Source organism: Hevea brasiliensis, chromosome 4 (genome assembly GCF_030052815.1).
Source record: "Hevea brasiliensis isolate MT/VB/25A 57/8 chromosome 4, ASM3005281v1, whole genome shotgun sequence".
Lineage (NCBI taxonomy): Eukaryota > Viridiplantae > Streptophyta > Magnoliopsida > Malpighiales > Euphorbiaceae > Hevea > Hevea brasiliensis.
In genome coordinates, this window is record NC_079496.1 from 114931242 (window position 1) to 114946189 (window position 14948).

The 14948-nt window shown below is 34.1% G+C and overlaps 3 protein-coding genes across 8 annotated transcripts; all 3 read right to left on the reverse strand.

Annotated features, from left to right (window-relative positions):
• Positions 1-4341, reverse strand: LOC110654009 (uncharacterized). 3 transcript variants are annotated; one of them, XM_021809850.2, is made up of 9 exons: positions 4322-4341; positions 4048-4201; positions 3364-3448; positions 3146-3214; positions 2836-2948; positions 1842-1953; positions 1632-1775; positions 881-1055; positions 1-295 (listed from the first exon to the last, which is right to left on the reverse strand). In XM_021809850.2, the coding sequence occupies exons 2-9, from the start codon at positions 4097-4099 to the stop codon at positions 170-172; spliced, it is 876 nt and encodes a 291-aa protein (XP_021665542.2). In that variant the 5' UTR covers positions 4100-4201; positions 4322-4341; the 3' UTR covers positions 1-169. The 3 variants fall into 3 exon arrangements, with proteins under 3 accessions (XP_021665542.2, XP_021665541.2, XP_058002086.1); XM_021809849.2 differs by lacking the exon at positions 4322-4341 and adding an exon at positions 4283-4300; XM_058146103.1 differs by having other exon boundaries at positions 4048-4325.
• Positions 4342-5726: 1385 nt separating this feature from the next.
• LOC110654008 (protein PHOX1) lies at positions 5727-10261 on the reverse strand. 3 transcript variants are annotated; one of them, XR_009148375.1, is made up of 4 exons: positions 7562-10261; positions 7215-7464; positions 6255-6467; positions 5727-6168 (listed from the first exon to the last, which is right to left on the reverse strand). XR_009148375.1 is itself a non-coding variant. In XM_058146104.1 (2 exons), the coding sequence occupies exons 1-2, from the start codon at positions 9684-9686 to the stop codon at positions 7316-7318; spliced, it is 2274 nt and encodes a 757-aa protein (XP_058002087.1). In that variant the 5' UTR covers positions 9687-10261; the 3' UTR covers positions 5727-7315. The 3 variants fall into 3 exon arrangements, 1 of the variants encoding a protein (XP_058002087.1); XR_009148374.1 differs by lacking the exon at positions 6255-6467 and having other exon boundaries at positions 7562-10260; XM_058146104.1 differs by having other exon boundaries at positions 5727-7464.
• A 1354-nt stretch (positions 10262-11615) lies between these two features.
• On the reverse strand, positions 11616-13287 carry LOC110654007 (uncharacterized). 2 transcript variants are annotated; one of them, XR_009148376.1, is made up of 3 exons: positions 12524-13287; positions 11995-12152; positions 11616-11914 (listed from the first exon to the last, which is right to left on the reverse strand). XR_009148376.1 is itself a non-coding variant. In XM_058146105.1 (2 exons), the coding sequence occupies exon 1, from the start codon at positions 13160-13162 to the stop codon at positions 12542-12544; it is 621 nt and encodes a 206-aa protein (XP_058002088.1). In that variant the 5' UTR covers positions 13163-13287; the 3' UTR covers positions 11616-11914; positions 12524-12541. The 2 variants fall into 2 exon arrangements, 1 of the variants encoding a protein (XP_058002088.1); XM_058146105.1 differs by lacking the exon at positions 11995-12152.
• Positions 13288-14948: the final 1661 nt, after the last annotated feature.

Consider the following 14948-nt stretch of genomic DNA (forward strand, 5'->3'; position numbering starts at 1 on the left):
TAGGCAACAAGTTCCATTATTGTTGTCGATCTATAGACAGGAAATAGACAGCATGATAGATTATTGCAAATGTTGAGTGATCAAGTTAGATGATGTATTCAATTGAAAGAAGTTCAAATTGTTAATTATTTCAAACACTAGCACATCAGAAATGCTAATTGCTGTAGCTTCAAGCATCCACCTTCGCAGCTGCAGATGCATAACTGACACTGCTCTCCCTCATTGTTTTGCATTGGCTTGATTGCTCGTATCGGACAAATTTAATCTTTATCTTTATTGAGCAATTCCTTAACATCTGAAAGCATTTCAGCAAAATTGAGGTGAAAGTCAGAAACCCAATTTAATACAGTTGTCTAAATATCATCATGGCAACCATCAATAAGGACTATCCACACAAATTAGAGGTACAATAGAGCTAGAGAACATGAAGGTAAATATGCTAGGCACCACAAAAATAATGATTTGGCCATTCCAGAATCCCATGCTGCCTTTGATGACTATTTGAAACTCCCCCCATTGTCTGAGTTTGGAGGGGAGAACATCGTCTCGGGATTTGCAAACAAAAGAGAGCCAGCCAAGCATGTGATCTCCACCATAAAGGTCACACGTAATAAACTTGAGGTATCCTAAAGTTATAAATATAAAATGTGATTGCAAGGCCTCACATTCATATCCTTTCAAAAATGGTCACAAAGAAATCAAAAAGAAGAAAATATTTGGAGGATGACACAAATTTCTTATTTGTGCAATACATGGAAATAGAAAAAAAAAAAAAGTTTTGGCAATGAGCTTTATGGATTTTTATTTATTTGTGTGGGCGTGGTGTTGAATAAACATGATTCATTTTTTGGTAGCCTGCTGAGAAGCTTGAGGAACTTACATGTAGGAAAACACTAATTGGATGGCGGCCACAAATAGTATTGTCATACTCCTGCAAATACTGTTTAAATGCATCAGGATCCCCTGTTTCTATTATATCCATACCCATCTTGTCCAATGCCTCAATAGATTTGTGTATAGCCCCATGTTTCTTGTCATAGTGCATATAATTGAACCTAAACACAAGAAAATCAAGTCAAGAGGTTTATATTGACTAGGTAATGCAAATATAATCTAAAGAACCACACGTTTGATATTCAGTAAGCACAGTGGAGAGGTATTATCAGCACAAATTGATGAATGATGCTTTACAGAACTATATATAAAAAAAGGATAATCCATGACATAAACTCATATCCCAAAAAAAGGGCATCTCCAATGCACAAGGCTCCCTACTTTTCAAGGGTCAGGTAAGGTCATGCCCAAATATATGCAATGATACAAAGTACAATTATAGCTCCTAAAGTTGATTCACAATCCAGCTCAGAGGTATGTGACATTTCATAAAACTCCTCCAAGTGAACTCATGAAAACAAAATTCAATTAGATGATAGACAATAGACCTAAAAGAATGTTACATGATCACATACATGAATTAATAAATGTGTCTTGGGTTGTGATGGTGAACAGTAAAAGAGCCGTCCCACTCCAAGACTCTAGCATAAACGCGAAAAAGGACATATAGGTGGAAACAAAAAAACTACAGAAACCAACATAATTGAACTCTTCATAAGTCTGAATGTGGAACATACCGAGACCCCCAGTGACAAAAATCTGAGGAGACGGAAAAGAAATTGGACGGATCATCTACATATTTTGCTAACAACTTTCCATACATAGCTTCACTATCAGCATTAACAGCACCAACCAATATGGGCACAACTTTTACCTGATGCCTGTATATATATTACCAAAAGTTAGCCCCAAGCAAAATAAATAAAAGTTTAACATACAGAAAATACCCTTCAAAAATTTTTGCAAGATATGGCAGGTGCATTTCCATGCTATGTTCAGCTTCATCAACCCGAAGATCCATCGATTCAAATTTTCCAGTAGCTTTAAGTTCCTCAATGACTGAAAAAAGGAACACATATATTTGATCCATTATGCAAATAAGCATTGAAAACACTATCAACAAATGATTATAATACTTGAACTTTAAACAACCAAACTATTTCAGAAATCATATAACATTTTGTGTATCAAATCAATCCGTATAAATCCAACCACGTCAAGGAACTCAAGAATTGCATCACCATTCAGGGATTCATATATCTTTCCACCTATGATACAAATGAATATACATACAAATAAGTATGTATGTATTTGTAGCTTGTATATATATGTTCGTGTCCCTATTTATGTGATTCTGTGGAGCCATGTATGTTAACCATAAGCACACCACATTCATCGAAATATCTTGGCCACGTTCTCATAAAGGAAATATATTAAAACATTAAATAACTAGACCCCAAATTATTAAAACGTTAAACTAAAAATTGAAAAGATAAACACCAGCTACTTCAAATCCATCATCAAAGATCACACTCATTAATGGATGTGGTACCTTCTAAATCAATAGGCAAGTCTCCTATTGGAGTCTTGTAAACTGTTGCCGTTGAGAATGAATATACAAACATATATGTACTATCTACAAATACATATATCTTTCCACCTACGATAAACAAATGAATATACATACAAATAAGCATACATGTATTTGTAGCTTGTACATCTGTTTGTGTCCCAATTTATGTGATTCTGTGGCCATTTATGTTAACCATAAGCACACCACATTCATCGAAATATCTTGGCCACGTTCTCATAAAGGAAATATATTAAAATATTAAATAACTAGACCCAAATTATTAAAATGTTAAACTAAAAATTGAAAAGATAAACGCCAGCTACTTCAAATCCATCATCAAAGCTCACACTTATTAATGGATGTGGTACCTTCTAAATCAATAGGCAAATCTCCTATTGGAGTCTTGTAAACTGTTGCCGTTGAAAGAGCACATTTTGGAGTATAATAATGGTGAGATGGACCAAGCAGGAATACCCGTGAACTGAAATGAAAATTTTTAGCATATATACATCACTTTAAGCTGCTGAAATAATTGAATTTGAAATACAAGAATGTAACGCACGTTTACTGGAACACAATCACCACACATGATGACCAAGTATTTGCTTAACAAGAAGTTAGTTCATGAAAAGAAACCACTCGTTCAATAAAAGGCAAAACAGAACACAGGAAACATACATGTTTGTTGGGTCTATATTTCCAAATGCATATGCAGCAGCACGACCTGAATATGAATAACCTGCATGCCTGAAGTACCAATGCCAAAAAAAAAAAAAAAAAAAAAAAAAAAAAAAGAAAGAAAAAGAAGAAGAAGAAGAAAAGAACATTGAAACACTGAAATTGATATTGATTCCCAAATGGAGGGGGAAAACAAAGAGAAATTAATAACAGCCTACGGAGCAATCACGCCTCGAACATCAGGTGATTTAGCCAGAGCAGCAGCCTTTAGCCATCCATCAAGTTCCTCTTCCAGTTTTTTAGCTGAAAATGGGAAGGAATAGAATATAATTATATCCCAAAAATACCAAAGCTAAACTTCTGTTTGGAAACTAAAATTTTACAAGAATTCAATTTAACTGATTTACTTTTGGCCAATCCTCATGTTTGAAATGAAAATTCAATTATTTTAACTAAAAAAATCATTTTAAAAGAAATAGAAATAAAAAATGACGGTAATTCAATTGAATTCTTTTATTCCAAAGGAAACTGTTAAGAATACCAAAACAACAAAATGGAATCATATACTTTTACATTCCTTAGATAATAAGCTTCTGGTAAGGCAAACTACTCCAAGACTTGCTAAAATTACCTAATTTTCACCCTCCTTCGCCTACGTCGTTAAAATTGGCGCTGTTAGTTCTTTCCAATCAGAATCACACCATTAAAAAAAACCCTAAATTGAGCTCCCAAAAACCAAAATATCTTTAAAAATTAAGAAAGAAAGAAAGAAAAAAAGAAAAAAAAATCATAGTATCAGTTAAATATTATGCCTAATTTTAGTTTTTCTGTAATCTTTACATATGTGATTCTAGTGAACCAAACGGCGAAGCCTTGAAATGGAAGTCGGAAGAGAGACTTACGATCATCAGTGTACCAGGAGCCAGCATGTGATGCTCTTCTGATTTTCTCCATTTTTGATTTCTAGGTAAGATTGAAGGATTTTGTAATCTGGTAGAGAATGCCCTAATTCAGAAAAGAGAACGATGACTTGCTTTCGATTGAAATTCTTTTCGTCTGCAAAGGAGAAAGAGGGAAGAGAGTGAGCAAGTAAAGTAGTGTAGAACCTCTCTAAATTATTCAGGGCGAAGAGGATACGGTGTCATCAAAGTGCATTGCTCTTCATGAAGTTCATACCTCTCACGCTGCCAGGTAAACCTCCTTGTCTTGTTGCGGCAAGGTCACCTTTAAAATTTTGGAAAAATTAAAATTTAATCCCTTAATTAAATTAAAATGAATAATTAATTCTCATATTTTAAAAAAAAATATGATTTAATGTTTCAAATTAGATTTCATTATTCATTTGATCCTTTTATTATTTTTGTCAATTTAATGAATTGAAATATAATAAGTAAATAATAAAAAAATTAATAATGATAAAAATATAAAAATTAAAATATTTATAATGATAAAATTTTAAAGACTAAAGTATTTATTATTAATAATAAAAATTAAGAAAAATAAGTAAAAAAATATGAAATTAAAATTTATATGATTAGATAATTAAATTTATTACAATACAGAAAGAGTTATATGCGTCTAAGATAAGAGTTGTAGAGATGAAAATGTTAATGTAGATGAGTGACCATACTAGACTAGATAAAGTTTGTAATGAGAGTATTAGAGAAAAGGTAAGAGTTGTGCTAATTGAGGATAAGTTGAGAGAAGAAATATTGAGGTGGTTTGATTATGTGAAGCATAGACATATGGAGGCTCCAGTTAGACAAATAGAGCACATTAGGTTAGAGAATAGAAAAAAAAAATGGATAGACCTAAATTGACTTAGAGGAGAGTAGTATAACAAGACCTAAAAGCATTACACATTTCTGAGAATTTAACCTAAAATTTTTTAAGATAAATGTTTAACTGAGTTGAATATAATACAGAAATTAAATAATTTTTTTTACAAATAATTAAGTTTTTATCATTTGCTAAAAGAGAGAAATTACTATTTTTATTAAAATTAAAATGGAAAAATAATGAAATATTTGTTATCATCAAAGCATGCGTGTAATCGACCCTTCCAAAAGAGAATTTATAATATTATCCTTTCATATGCTCTCATTGGTTAAGGACTCAAATTGGATAGAAATTGAAAATATTAAATGTGAATTAGATTAAATCAAACCATATTAAAATTAAAATCATTAAAAATAAATTAAAATCAAACCAATTAAATTATTCATTAAATATAATCAGATCTATAATATATCAGATCTATATAAGAATTTCTCCTCAAGAAAAGATTTTTTTTTCGTTGCCGTGCATCATTCTATTTACTGCAATGAAATATCATCTTGCTCAAGTAGCTTAATGCATTTTCATCCCATATAAAATAAAGGGCATAGCTAATATAAATTCGACTTTCTATAATAATGAGCTTAACAACTCTTAAATGAAATATTTATATCGAGATTCGTGCAAATCAATTAAAGTAGGCACATAATTAAACTAATGGGTGTATAAATCTCGATGTAAATATTTGATCTAAGTGCTGCTAGACTTGTTCTTATATAAGATCGAATTTATAGTAATTGCACCCTAAAAAAATCAAAGTAAATGTCACTACTATCAGAATTGGCACCACAAAATTCAAAATCATGGCAATACAGAAGAACACTGCTTTATTCTTTACAAAACCAACAAATTGTTAAAAAAAAAAATAAGCTAACAATCTATAACAGGCACCTAGCCTGCATGAGTAACAAACATAATGTTTTTACCACTTATTCTTTGGAATGAACAAATCAATCATATACTCACTATTTGTGCATTGCAGCAACTACAGTATGGAGGGGGGAAAAACTCTAAAATCATAAGTATGATGATATAACCAGCTCAGTTACTTGCTTTTTCCATAAATCTTGAAAATCCAATCACTAACTCAGTTTCATTCCAAAACTGATGCTATACAAACTTCTGTTATTTGCCCCCAGCGCAAACAAGAAGCTCAGCATGTATAATGGTTCACAAAAACAATTGACCTGCAATCAGAAGAAATCAAGAGTGAAACCAAATGGCATTAACGTAGAATATCTAGATTAATATTTTTTGAGTTTCACAATCAAACCTATCTAGGATCATATTTCCAGTAAAATTGTAGGCCACCACAAACAACTTTTCCATGCATCAAGTTTTCTTTAATAAATACGCTAAATGCAGCTTTGCAAGTATAACAGCCGACGCTTAGAACAGTGTTTTGAGATCCTCATTGAAGGAAACATCACAAGCAGTGAGAACAGGAAGATCCATAAATAGTAAAAAAAAATTCCCAGAAGAATTCCTTCACCCAACAGAAAAGAAAAATCAGCCCCTAGCTTTTAAGACAACCAAAAATCTCAAATATGAACTTACAGAACTCCAGAACAAAAGTCATTGAAAATAAGTCTGTCTAACACACTCCTCATTCTCAGTCCTCAAAGATAAGGATAGTTATCAAAATAGGATGAAAATGGTAGAATAAAACCAATATTATCTGATCACTTTCGACAATCCAATACCCACTTAGCTTAATGATTCTCCAAAAACCATGTCTCTTCCAAATCTAAAAAGCCATCTTAAACAACAATGCCACATAATCAAATGATCCTGAACCCAAAGTTCGAAAATCATTCTCATTTCTCATCTGCCTCCGGTTAAAATGACATTTGAAGCCAACATTACACCCATCCAATGAAAAATTATCACATCAAACTCTTCATCCAAGATTAAATACTTCATGTCAAAGTGAGAATAGCAAAGAGAGATTAAATTGAAAAACAACTTAATGGGTGGACAAGTTAAAATATAATGCCAGTTAGGTTGTTTAGGTTATTCCCTGATTCAAGTTTTTATCTTTCACCCCTAGAAGTCAATATACACTATAAGCGCCATTTCCCACATGTGTAAATCAGTGGTTGTTAACTAAAATCATGTCCCGTTAAAGGCTAAGCTTCCTAAATTTTTGCATCAATGACTCCAGTACAAAAAATTAGAAGTTAGGGTAATAATGGAATTCCTAAATTCAAAAGTCCAAGCAAAATTGTCTTACCCATCTTAATTGGTAGCAAAATAGCATTTGGAAAAATGAACACTGAAAACTGAAGCCTTGCCAATACTCCTAAAGAATAATCAACAACCAGCGACAAAATATCAAACGGTCTCCAACGTATAATGAAGTTTTGAAACCTGCCGACGGAGCAATGGCTCCAGCCTGAAAGATGGAATACCAGTCTCCCACCTCTTAACATCATACATCTCATTCCACGCCTGTACAATCTCATCAATTTTGAAGCCCAAACCTGCATAAATTGCAAAGTGGTAACAGTTATCATCTTGAAAGTAAAATATGTAAAATAACACAAATAGCACAAATGCTGGTATTTGTCCACTATGTACCTTCAAGAGCAGTTTCATTGGAACAATGGTTCTTTATCATAACAGCTATATCTGTTGGAGAAGCACCAGCAAGTTCAAACTTTTCAACTGCAACCTCTAAACATTCTTCCCAAGTTGGTAGCTCTAGCTTATATTCCACAACAGAACGCTCATAAAGCATGGTACCCCATAAGAGGTAAATTTGTGAACCCATATTTGCTGCCTGCTCTGCTGCTTCTTCAGCAGATACATCTTTCAATAGCCCATCCAGACCAAATTTTTGCATCTGTGCTTTGTATTTGTCAAATTTGGAAAGCCCATTTAGACGCTGCTCCTCCATCTCTTCCAACATCTGCACGCCTTTCTCCATGCTGTCCTCAGCCTTGTTATAAAGGTCAAGGACCTCCTCAGAGGGTCCATTTTCTAAATCCAGCTTGGTTCCAATAGCATGATACCAACACAGCTTGGCTTCATCAAACTGCTGTTGCCCAAGTGCAAGAAGACCTTCATAGAAATCTGGTTTAATTTTTAAAGCTTCTTGGTATCTTGTTCCTGCCTTTACATATTCTTTCTTTGCCCACTCGTATGCATTCTTAACCTGTGCAAGTATAGATTCCCTCGAACCATCTTCAGAAAAGAACACCCTTTTCCTTGCCCTGGACATATGAACATTTCCCCAATTAAACAAAGCCAAAGCTGCCATCTCTTGGAATTTCTCCGCAGCAATATCAAAAAGTTCATGTGCTTCTTCACTTGTTACAGTGTCCTCCATTGCCTCTGAGTATAATTTAATACCTAGTTCATGAAGATCCAAGTATGAATCAGAATCAAAGCCAACATGGTTCTTGAACAACCGTGCAAACTGGACAATCCAATCATCTATGGTAATTGGTCCCTTTTGAACTTCCACACCTTTCCCAACATTCCCATTCTCAACAGCATCACTTGGTTTCTTATCAATCTCATGCACCTCCTCTTCAATTCCCATCCCTTCATAAGCTGGTTCTTGATCAAGACCAACTTCAACAACATAGAACCTAAGCGACCCTTGAGAATTACTTGACGATTCGGCCAGCCTTAGCTCTTCTGCAGTAGTAATTGTAATCAAATCACCTTCCGGGTCCCTATATTTCATAAGGACACCCTTCAAGCCAGGGTACCTATCTCTGACTATATCCCTCAGTAGTCCAACACTACAATTCACAGGCAATTGCGCCCACCTGATATCCTCCCCAAACACTAACTTCACTGTCTTGGTAATCACTTTCTCCTCTTTAACATTCTTGTTAACCACTCCCTCTTCTTCAATAGTCTTCGTTACCACATCTTTGTCCTTGATAACAGCACTCACCTTCTTCTCTTCCACAACCATCTTATCCTCATCCTCTGCCTTCCTCTCCACTACTTTGTCAGTCTTCTTCTTCTTTTTTACCTTCTCCTTCACGACCTTACGCAAACGGGAAGCGCCACTCTGCTCTACGTTAGCCAAAGCAATTAATTTCTCCTCAAATTTAATACCCTTCTCAGTCATAGCCTTTTTAACGCTCCCCAATATCTCCAACCCCGTCAAATTATTCGGTTCCATACTCAAAACATTATTAACATCCCTCAAAGCCAAATCCAATCTATTCAAAGCCTCATAACACCTAGCTCTTTTCAACAAAGCTTTGCTATATCTGGGCAAAACCTCCAAAGCTAAATTACACTCATTGATAGCTCGAGGATACTCACCTAGACCCATTTGCATATAGCAAGCCGCCATGTTGCTTCGAAGATAGGCGACATCGATGTGGTCTCTCGGAAGCAGCTTGACAGCTTTCTCGTACTTTAACATGGCACCTTCGTGGTCGCGCTTCTGAAAGAGCTTATTCCCTTCTTCTTTGAGCTCTTGCGACATGTTAATAAACATTGCTGTGTCTTCATCAAAGGCCTTCGATGTCCGAGCCGTCGTGGGTTTGCTCTGCTTACCATTGGCGTCACCGGTTCTTGGTGAAGCCGGATTCTTCTTCTTCCCAGTTGGCTTTCCCATTTGATAGATCCACAGATAATCAGAAAAATAAACAAACCCTTTAAAAATCAAAACTTCAAGCACAAACTCAGATTTTGACTTCAATAAAAAAAAAAAAAAAAACTCAATTTTAACCATCAAAAAACCAACTTTACAAATTCATATAGCCATAATAATTGAAAACAAAAGACCAGACGAAATCCCAAATGCCAAAAACAAAAGAAATATTGTTCCTCATTGTCTCTCTCTACAACCAGAACATTACAGAGGTGATGCAGACAGAGATTAACGTTTAATCTCCAATCTCTTTCTGTGTCTTTTATCTAAAAAATGGTATAAGAAGGAACGAATTTTATCGGGTGAAGCAAGGATTATAAAATAATCATTTTGGTCTGGAAAGTGGCATTCCAAAGAATAACATAAAGCATGAATGCCTGATAGAAGGGGGAAAGGGATGGCAGATTTCAGACTTTTTGTTTTTTTTTTAGAGATTATTTCTTTTTAAGTGAAAAAGAGAGAGGATTATTTTAATTGAATAATTTATCAATTATTATTTTTCTTATTAAATCTTGATTAAATAAAAAAAAACTATAAAAGCCTGATTAATAGGAAAATTATTAGTGGTTAAGCTTTAATTTGAATATTGCTTTGGCTCATTTGTTGTTACTCCCTCCGCCCATCTCATTATTTTCTTTTTTTTTAATAAATATAATATATATACACCCAAATTAATGAAATAAATAAATTATTACTAAAATTATATTAATTCTAATAGAATTCTATTTTATATAACTTACATATATGCATACTCTAACTTCCTCTGATTTTTCTGTTTTTTTTTTTTTTGTTTTAATAGCTTTCAAAATTATATTCTGAATATATTTTGACTAATTAATGCATTGTATGATACTTTCTTGGCATTTGGAAACATCCTATCTTGCGAGGTGGCTACAGATTCCTTTGGTCAGTCAAAGGGCTATGGCTTTGTTTTTAATCATCTTTGTACTTAATCTTTCAAGTTTGAAGAGTAATTTGGATTGCTGTAGATGTGTTGAAACAAAGAAGGTTTTGGACAAACTTCTTGTTCTAAAACTCAATGGAGGGTTAGGGACAACAATGGATTGAGGGATGTAATTTTGGATTTTACAAGTTTTTTCTTTCCTTTAATGAATTTATAATCTGTTTGAAAATGTATAGAAAGACATATGGTTAATGGTGACAAAAAATTAAGGACATTTTAAAAAATTTTAAAATATAAAGACTGATTTATATTAATAATGATAATATTAAAAAAAATTTTAAATTGCAATACACCGATAAATAATCTTAAAGGGGACCGATTGAATCCTAGAAGGAACTGTGCCACTTCAAATTCTGTGGTTGAGTCACGAGTGGCTACAAAACTCACACTGGCTGAGAGTATAAAAACGGGGCCAGCTTTCGAAATAAATAAGTCTCTTCCTAGCAGATACGATATCTAGGCGCACCATATGCCACTATCTCATGATCCCACGTGCGGTGCATCACAAGTAAGATCCTACTATTCAGGCTTAGAATAAAATGGAGCCACTATGACACATAATAATGTGAACCGTTATATTCCAATTAGGTCGGCAAAGGATTGAATATTTAATTTAATTGAAATTAAATATAAAAAATAATATTTACATTGAATTTAAGCTAAATTAAATTTATTTATATATATATATATATATTAAATAACTGGTTAACAAAATTTATTTATATAAATATAAATAATAAAAATATTTTATAAAATTATTAAATTTTAAAAACAATTACCAACATCAGTGTTATTAAATCTGATTTAAAAATTGACTTGATAAGAGATCGAGTGAATAAGTCAGTAATTCAATCAGTTAGTTAATGATCATTAAAAATTAATTAAATATATAAATTAATTAAATATAAAATTTATCCATATATATAATAATGACTAATACAAATGTTCTATATGATTTATTAAATAAGAGTATTTAAATAAAAATGAAAATAACTTAAAATAAACTTTAATTAAATATTAAAATTAAAAATTTTAACAATAATGTATGAATTTTAAAGTAACATAGTATATATTTGAAGACAATGTTTTTTCAAGAAAATAAATTTACAGACTGCTAATTCGCTCTTACAAGCGGCGTAACAAAATTCGATTTCGACAATGGATAGTGTTTTTCCAAAAATTTCAAATTTAAGTTTCACATAATAATATTTTGGTATGCGGTAATTCTTTTACTCATTAATTAGCAACCATAATCTTCTCACTGATGACCTTTTCTTTTATCAATTAAAGTTTTTTATTATTTATATTAAGTTCCAAGTCCACCGTGCAGGCCAAGGCTTCAGACCTAAAACAAACAAAGAAAACAAATCAATAATAATGATTAATAAAATAAAATAAAATAAAAAGCAATTCAAAGAATTATACCCCCACGAGATACAGCACAACCAAGCTTAAGTAACGGCATTAGCAACGGCTCAAGCAAGGAATAACGGTAACGATGAAAGGAAAGGATACTCGGCATCCGCCCATGTCACTAACGGCAACATTAACGCCGAATATAACGGGTTTCCCGTGGCCCCACACTGCAAACGCAACAGGTGCATCGGACTTCAAAACTTGACGGTTAAAATTAAATGTATGTGTTTTACTTAATTTTAAAAATTTTTAATTTAGATTAGATTTTAATGTCCCAAATTCTCATTCCATAGCAATTTGATGTGTACAAAGGATTTGCAAATCTATAGTCGAGTCTCCGTACACGAAAGCCCGTCGACGCTGACTCAGTCCCGCCTCGGATCGAACTCCATTCGTCCGATTCGACACGGTAGCTCAGCAGATCAATCGATAATCATCTGATTCGATTCTGTTTCTGACTTAGCTATGCACACCTTCGACGGATCCCTAACATATATGCCGGAATCCGATGATACAGAACGGAAAAACAAAAACCAACCTGTAACTCCGAGCAGAATCAGATATCATCGGCCTTCGACATAACCACGAGGCGGCTTGGCCTGGGCTGGAAATCAGCCCTACGCCTTTGCTGATGTGAAGATGGCCGAATCAACGCCGTCAACGCTCTCTTTACCCACTCACCTTCAACACCACCGATCCTAACGAGTGAATTCTTCATTGCCGATCGCCTCATGTTCAGGCGATTAGGCGTATACAGTGCGGTACCACTTCCATGACTGTGAATACCAGTATTCTTGTGTAAACTACACCGAAATGATCCTGGATGCGTAGTTGGAGAACACATGCAAGTCTTCTTCGGGAGAGAGATTGGGTTATTCTGCTTGGAAACCGTTATCGAACGGTTAGGCGAACTAGATCTGCCGATAGAAAAGCGAAAGGAATGAGAATGAGGAGACGACGTCGTGTAGAGATTAACGCGAGTAGGGGAATCTGATCTATGGTGATTAGCATGAAAAAATACTGTAGGTGGGGAACAGAAACTGGAGCTAGTTGAAGAAGCAAAGGCAGAGGAAGATGAAGAGGATGACAAATAAGAATTCGTATGAGGGGTTTGAAATCTTCCACGAGAATGTAGAACTTGTCCGCTGGATCTTCTTGAATGCGAGCTTGTAGCCATTTTTGAGAGGGAAGAGAAAGACGAGGAAGATGAAAGAAGTGGAGAAGCAGAAGAAAGGGGGGCTTTTTGGGGAATTTATTCCGAAAGGCTTCGTGGGCTGATTGGTTTGGCAAACCTGGCAAGTCTCGAGGCCTAAATTTATAGAATCGATATGAGGTTAGGATGGTAAATAATGGGAAGTTGTAGGGGTTAATATGTTCTGGTTGCCTTGTTGGTGAAGTTAACCATGGTTAGTATAGGGTCGGTTTGACTAAAGGTTGAGGCTAACGCATTCGGATTCTGATCCAACGGCTGGAGTGATGTGATGTGGACTGCATAAGGGCTGAGGCTAACGCGTTCGGATTCTGTCTGACAGCTGTTGTAGGAAGATTGGATAGCTACTAAGGGTAAACTGGGTTTAATAATATCACCTATATGTGTCTGTTTTTTTTTTTTTGTCTATTTAATAATATCATAAAAAAATTCTCATTTTTAATTTAAAAAAATAATGGGATTATATTTTTAAAAAATATTTAAGTCGCAATTTAAGAGGTATTTAATGATAAAAAAGTTTTGCGAATGAAATTTTGGTTCAGTGTTAATTAACTAAAACTGAGATAGTAAAATATAATTTTATTTGTTATTTTGTTGTTAAAAATTAAAATTAAAATTTTTTGTGCTTATGTCTTGAAGGTGAGTATCTGTATTCCAATATAATTAATAATAAATTTTATTTTTTCTACTGAAAAAATATTGATACAACTTTCTTTATTATTTGAAGCAACCTAATTTTGAGGAGATGGTGTTTTTTTTTTTTAGTTTTTTAACCCCTTGAGCAGATGGTATGGTAAAGGTGATCAGAAACGGAAATTAAAGATAGGATGTCCCTTTAGAACCGCCTGCTTTCCTTGGGATATAAACGTTTAGTTTAATTGGTTTTGTCAGTCTGTTTGTGTGGTTTAAAAGTTTGTATTACACATAAGCCGCAGTTAATAAAAGCATGCCACCCGTTAGCTTGGCCATCTTGGTTACAAGAGATATTATGTAGCTGTCCTTACGAGAATGGGCAGACAAGCAGTGGTTTGTCCTTTAGCTATTCTAGTGCCTATCGATGAGCGATTGTGGCCTCCCTATTCGACACCTGTGCTCCTAACATGAGCAATCGTGTCAAAATTTGCCATCTTACCGTTACAGACACACATGTAATGTATCTTAACATACGTTGGATCGAAGTCATGTAATAGTTACAGAATGACAATTACATCCAACTATCTGTTGAGTCGGGAATAAGCAATTCATAAAACAGTGCTATATGGCACATAGAAATAATTCGTTATGGCATGAGCATGAGAGACCATAAGGGCTCTCAAATGAATTTAACAAATTATCGTGCGCCTTTCATGCGGTAGTATATTTTCCTTTCAACTCAGGGCGATTAATAGTACCAGAACATAACCATGTAGTCAAATAGATAGAGGGCGATTTAATAACTTTTAATGCTATCGTTAATAGAAGTAATTAGAAAGTTGGTACAGGCACTTCATTGTAGCAGGATCTAGCAGAAAAATGGATTGGTGGTTACTTCACTCCAGCACTCAACTCCACGTTATGTTGGAGAAATGCAAGTAAAGGACTGATATAGAGGAAAGAAACTTGAAAAGTTCCGACTCAATTTGGCTATTGGGGTAATGGGGTTGGGCCAAATTAGAAAGCACTAATAATTCCTCTTTCATTCACTAATTCTCGATCTTTTCTAATTTAATCTCATTCATAACCCTCAACCCAATTCTGCAGCTTTGTCTGCCCA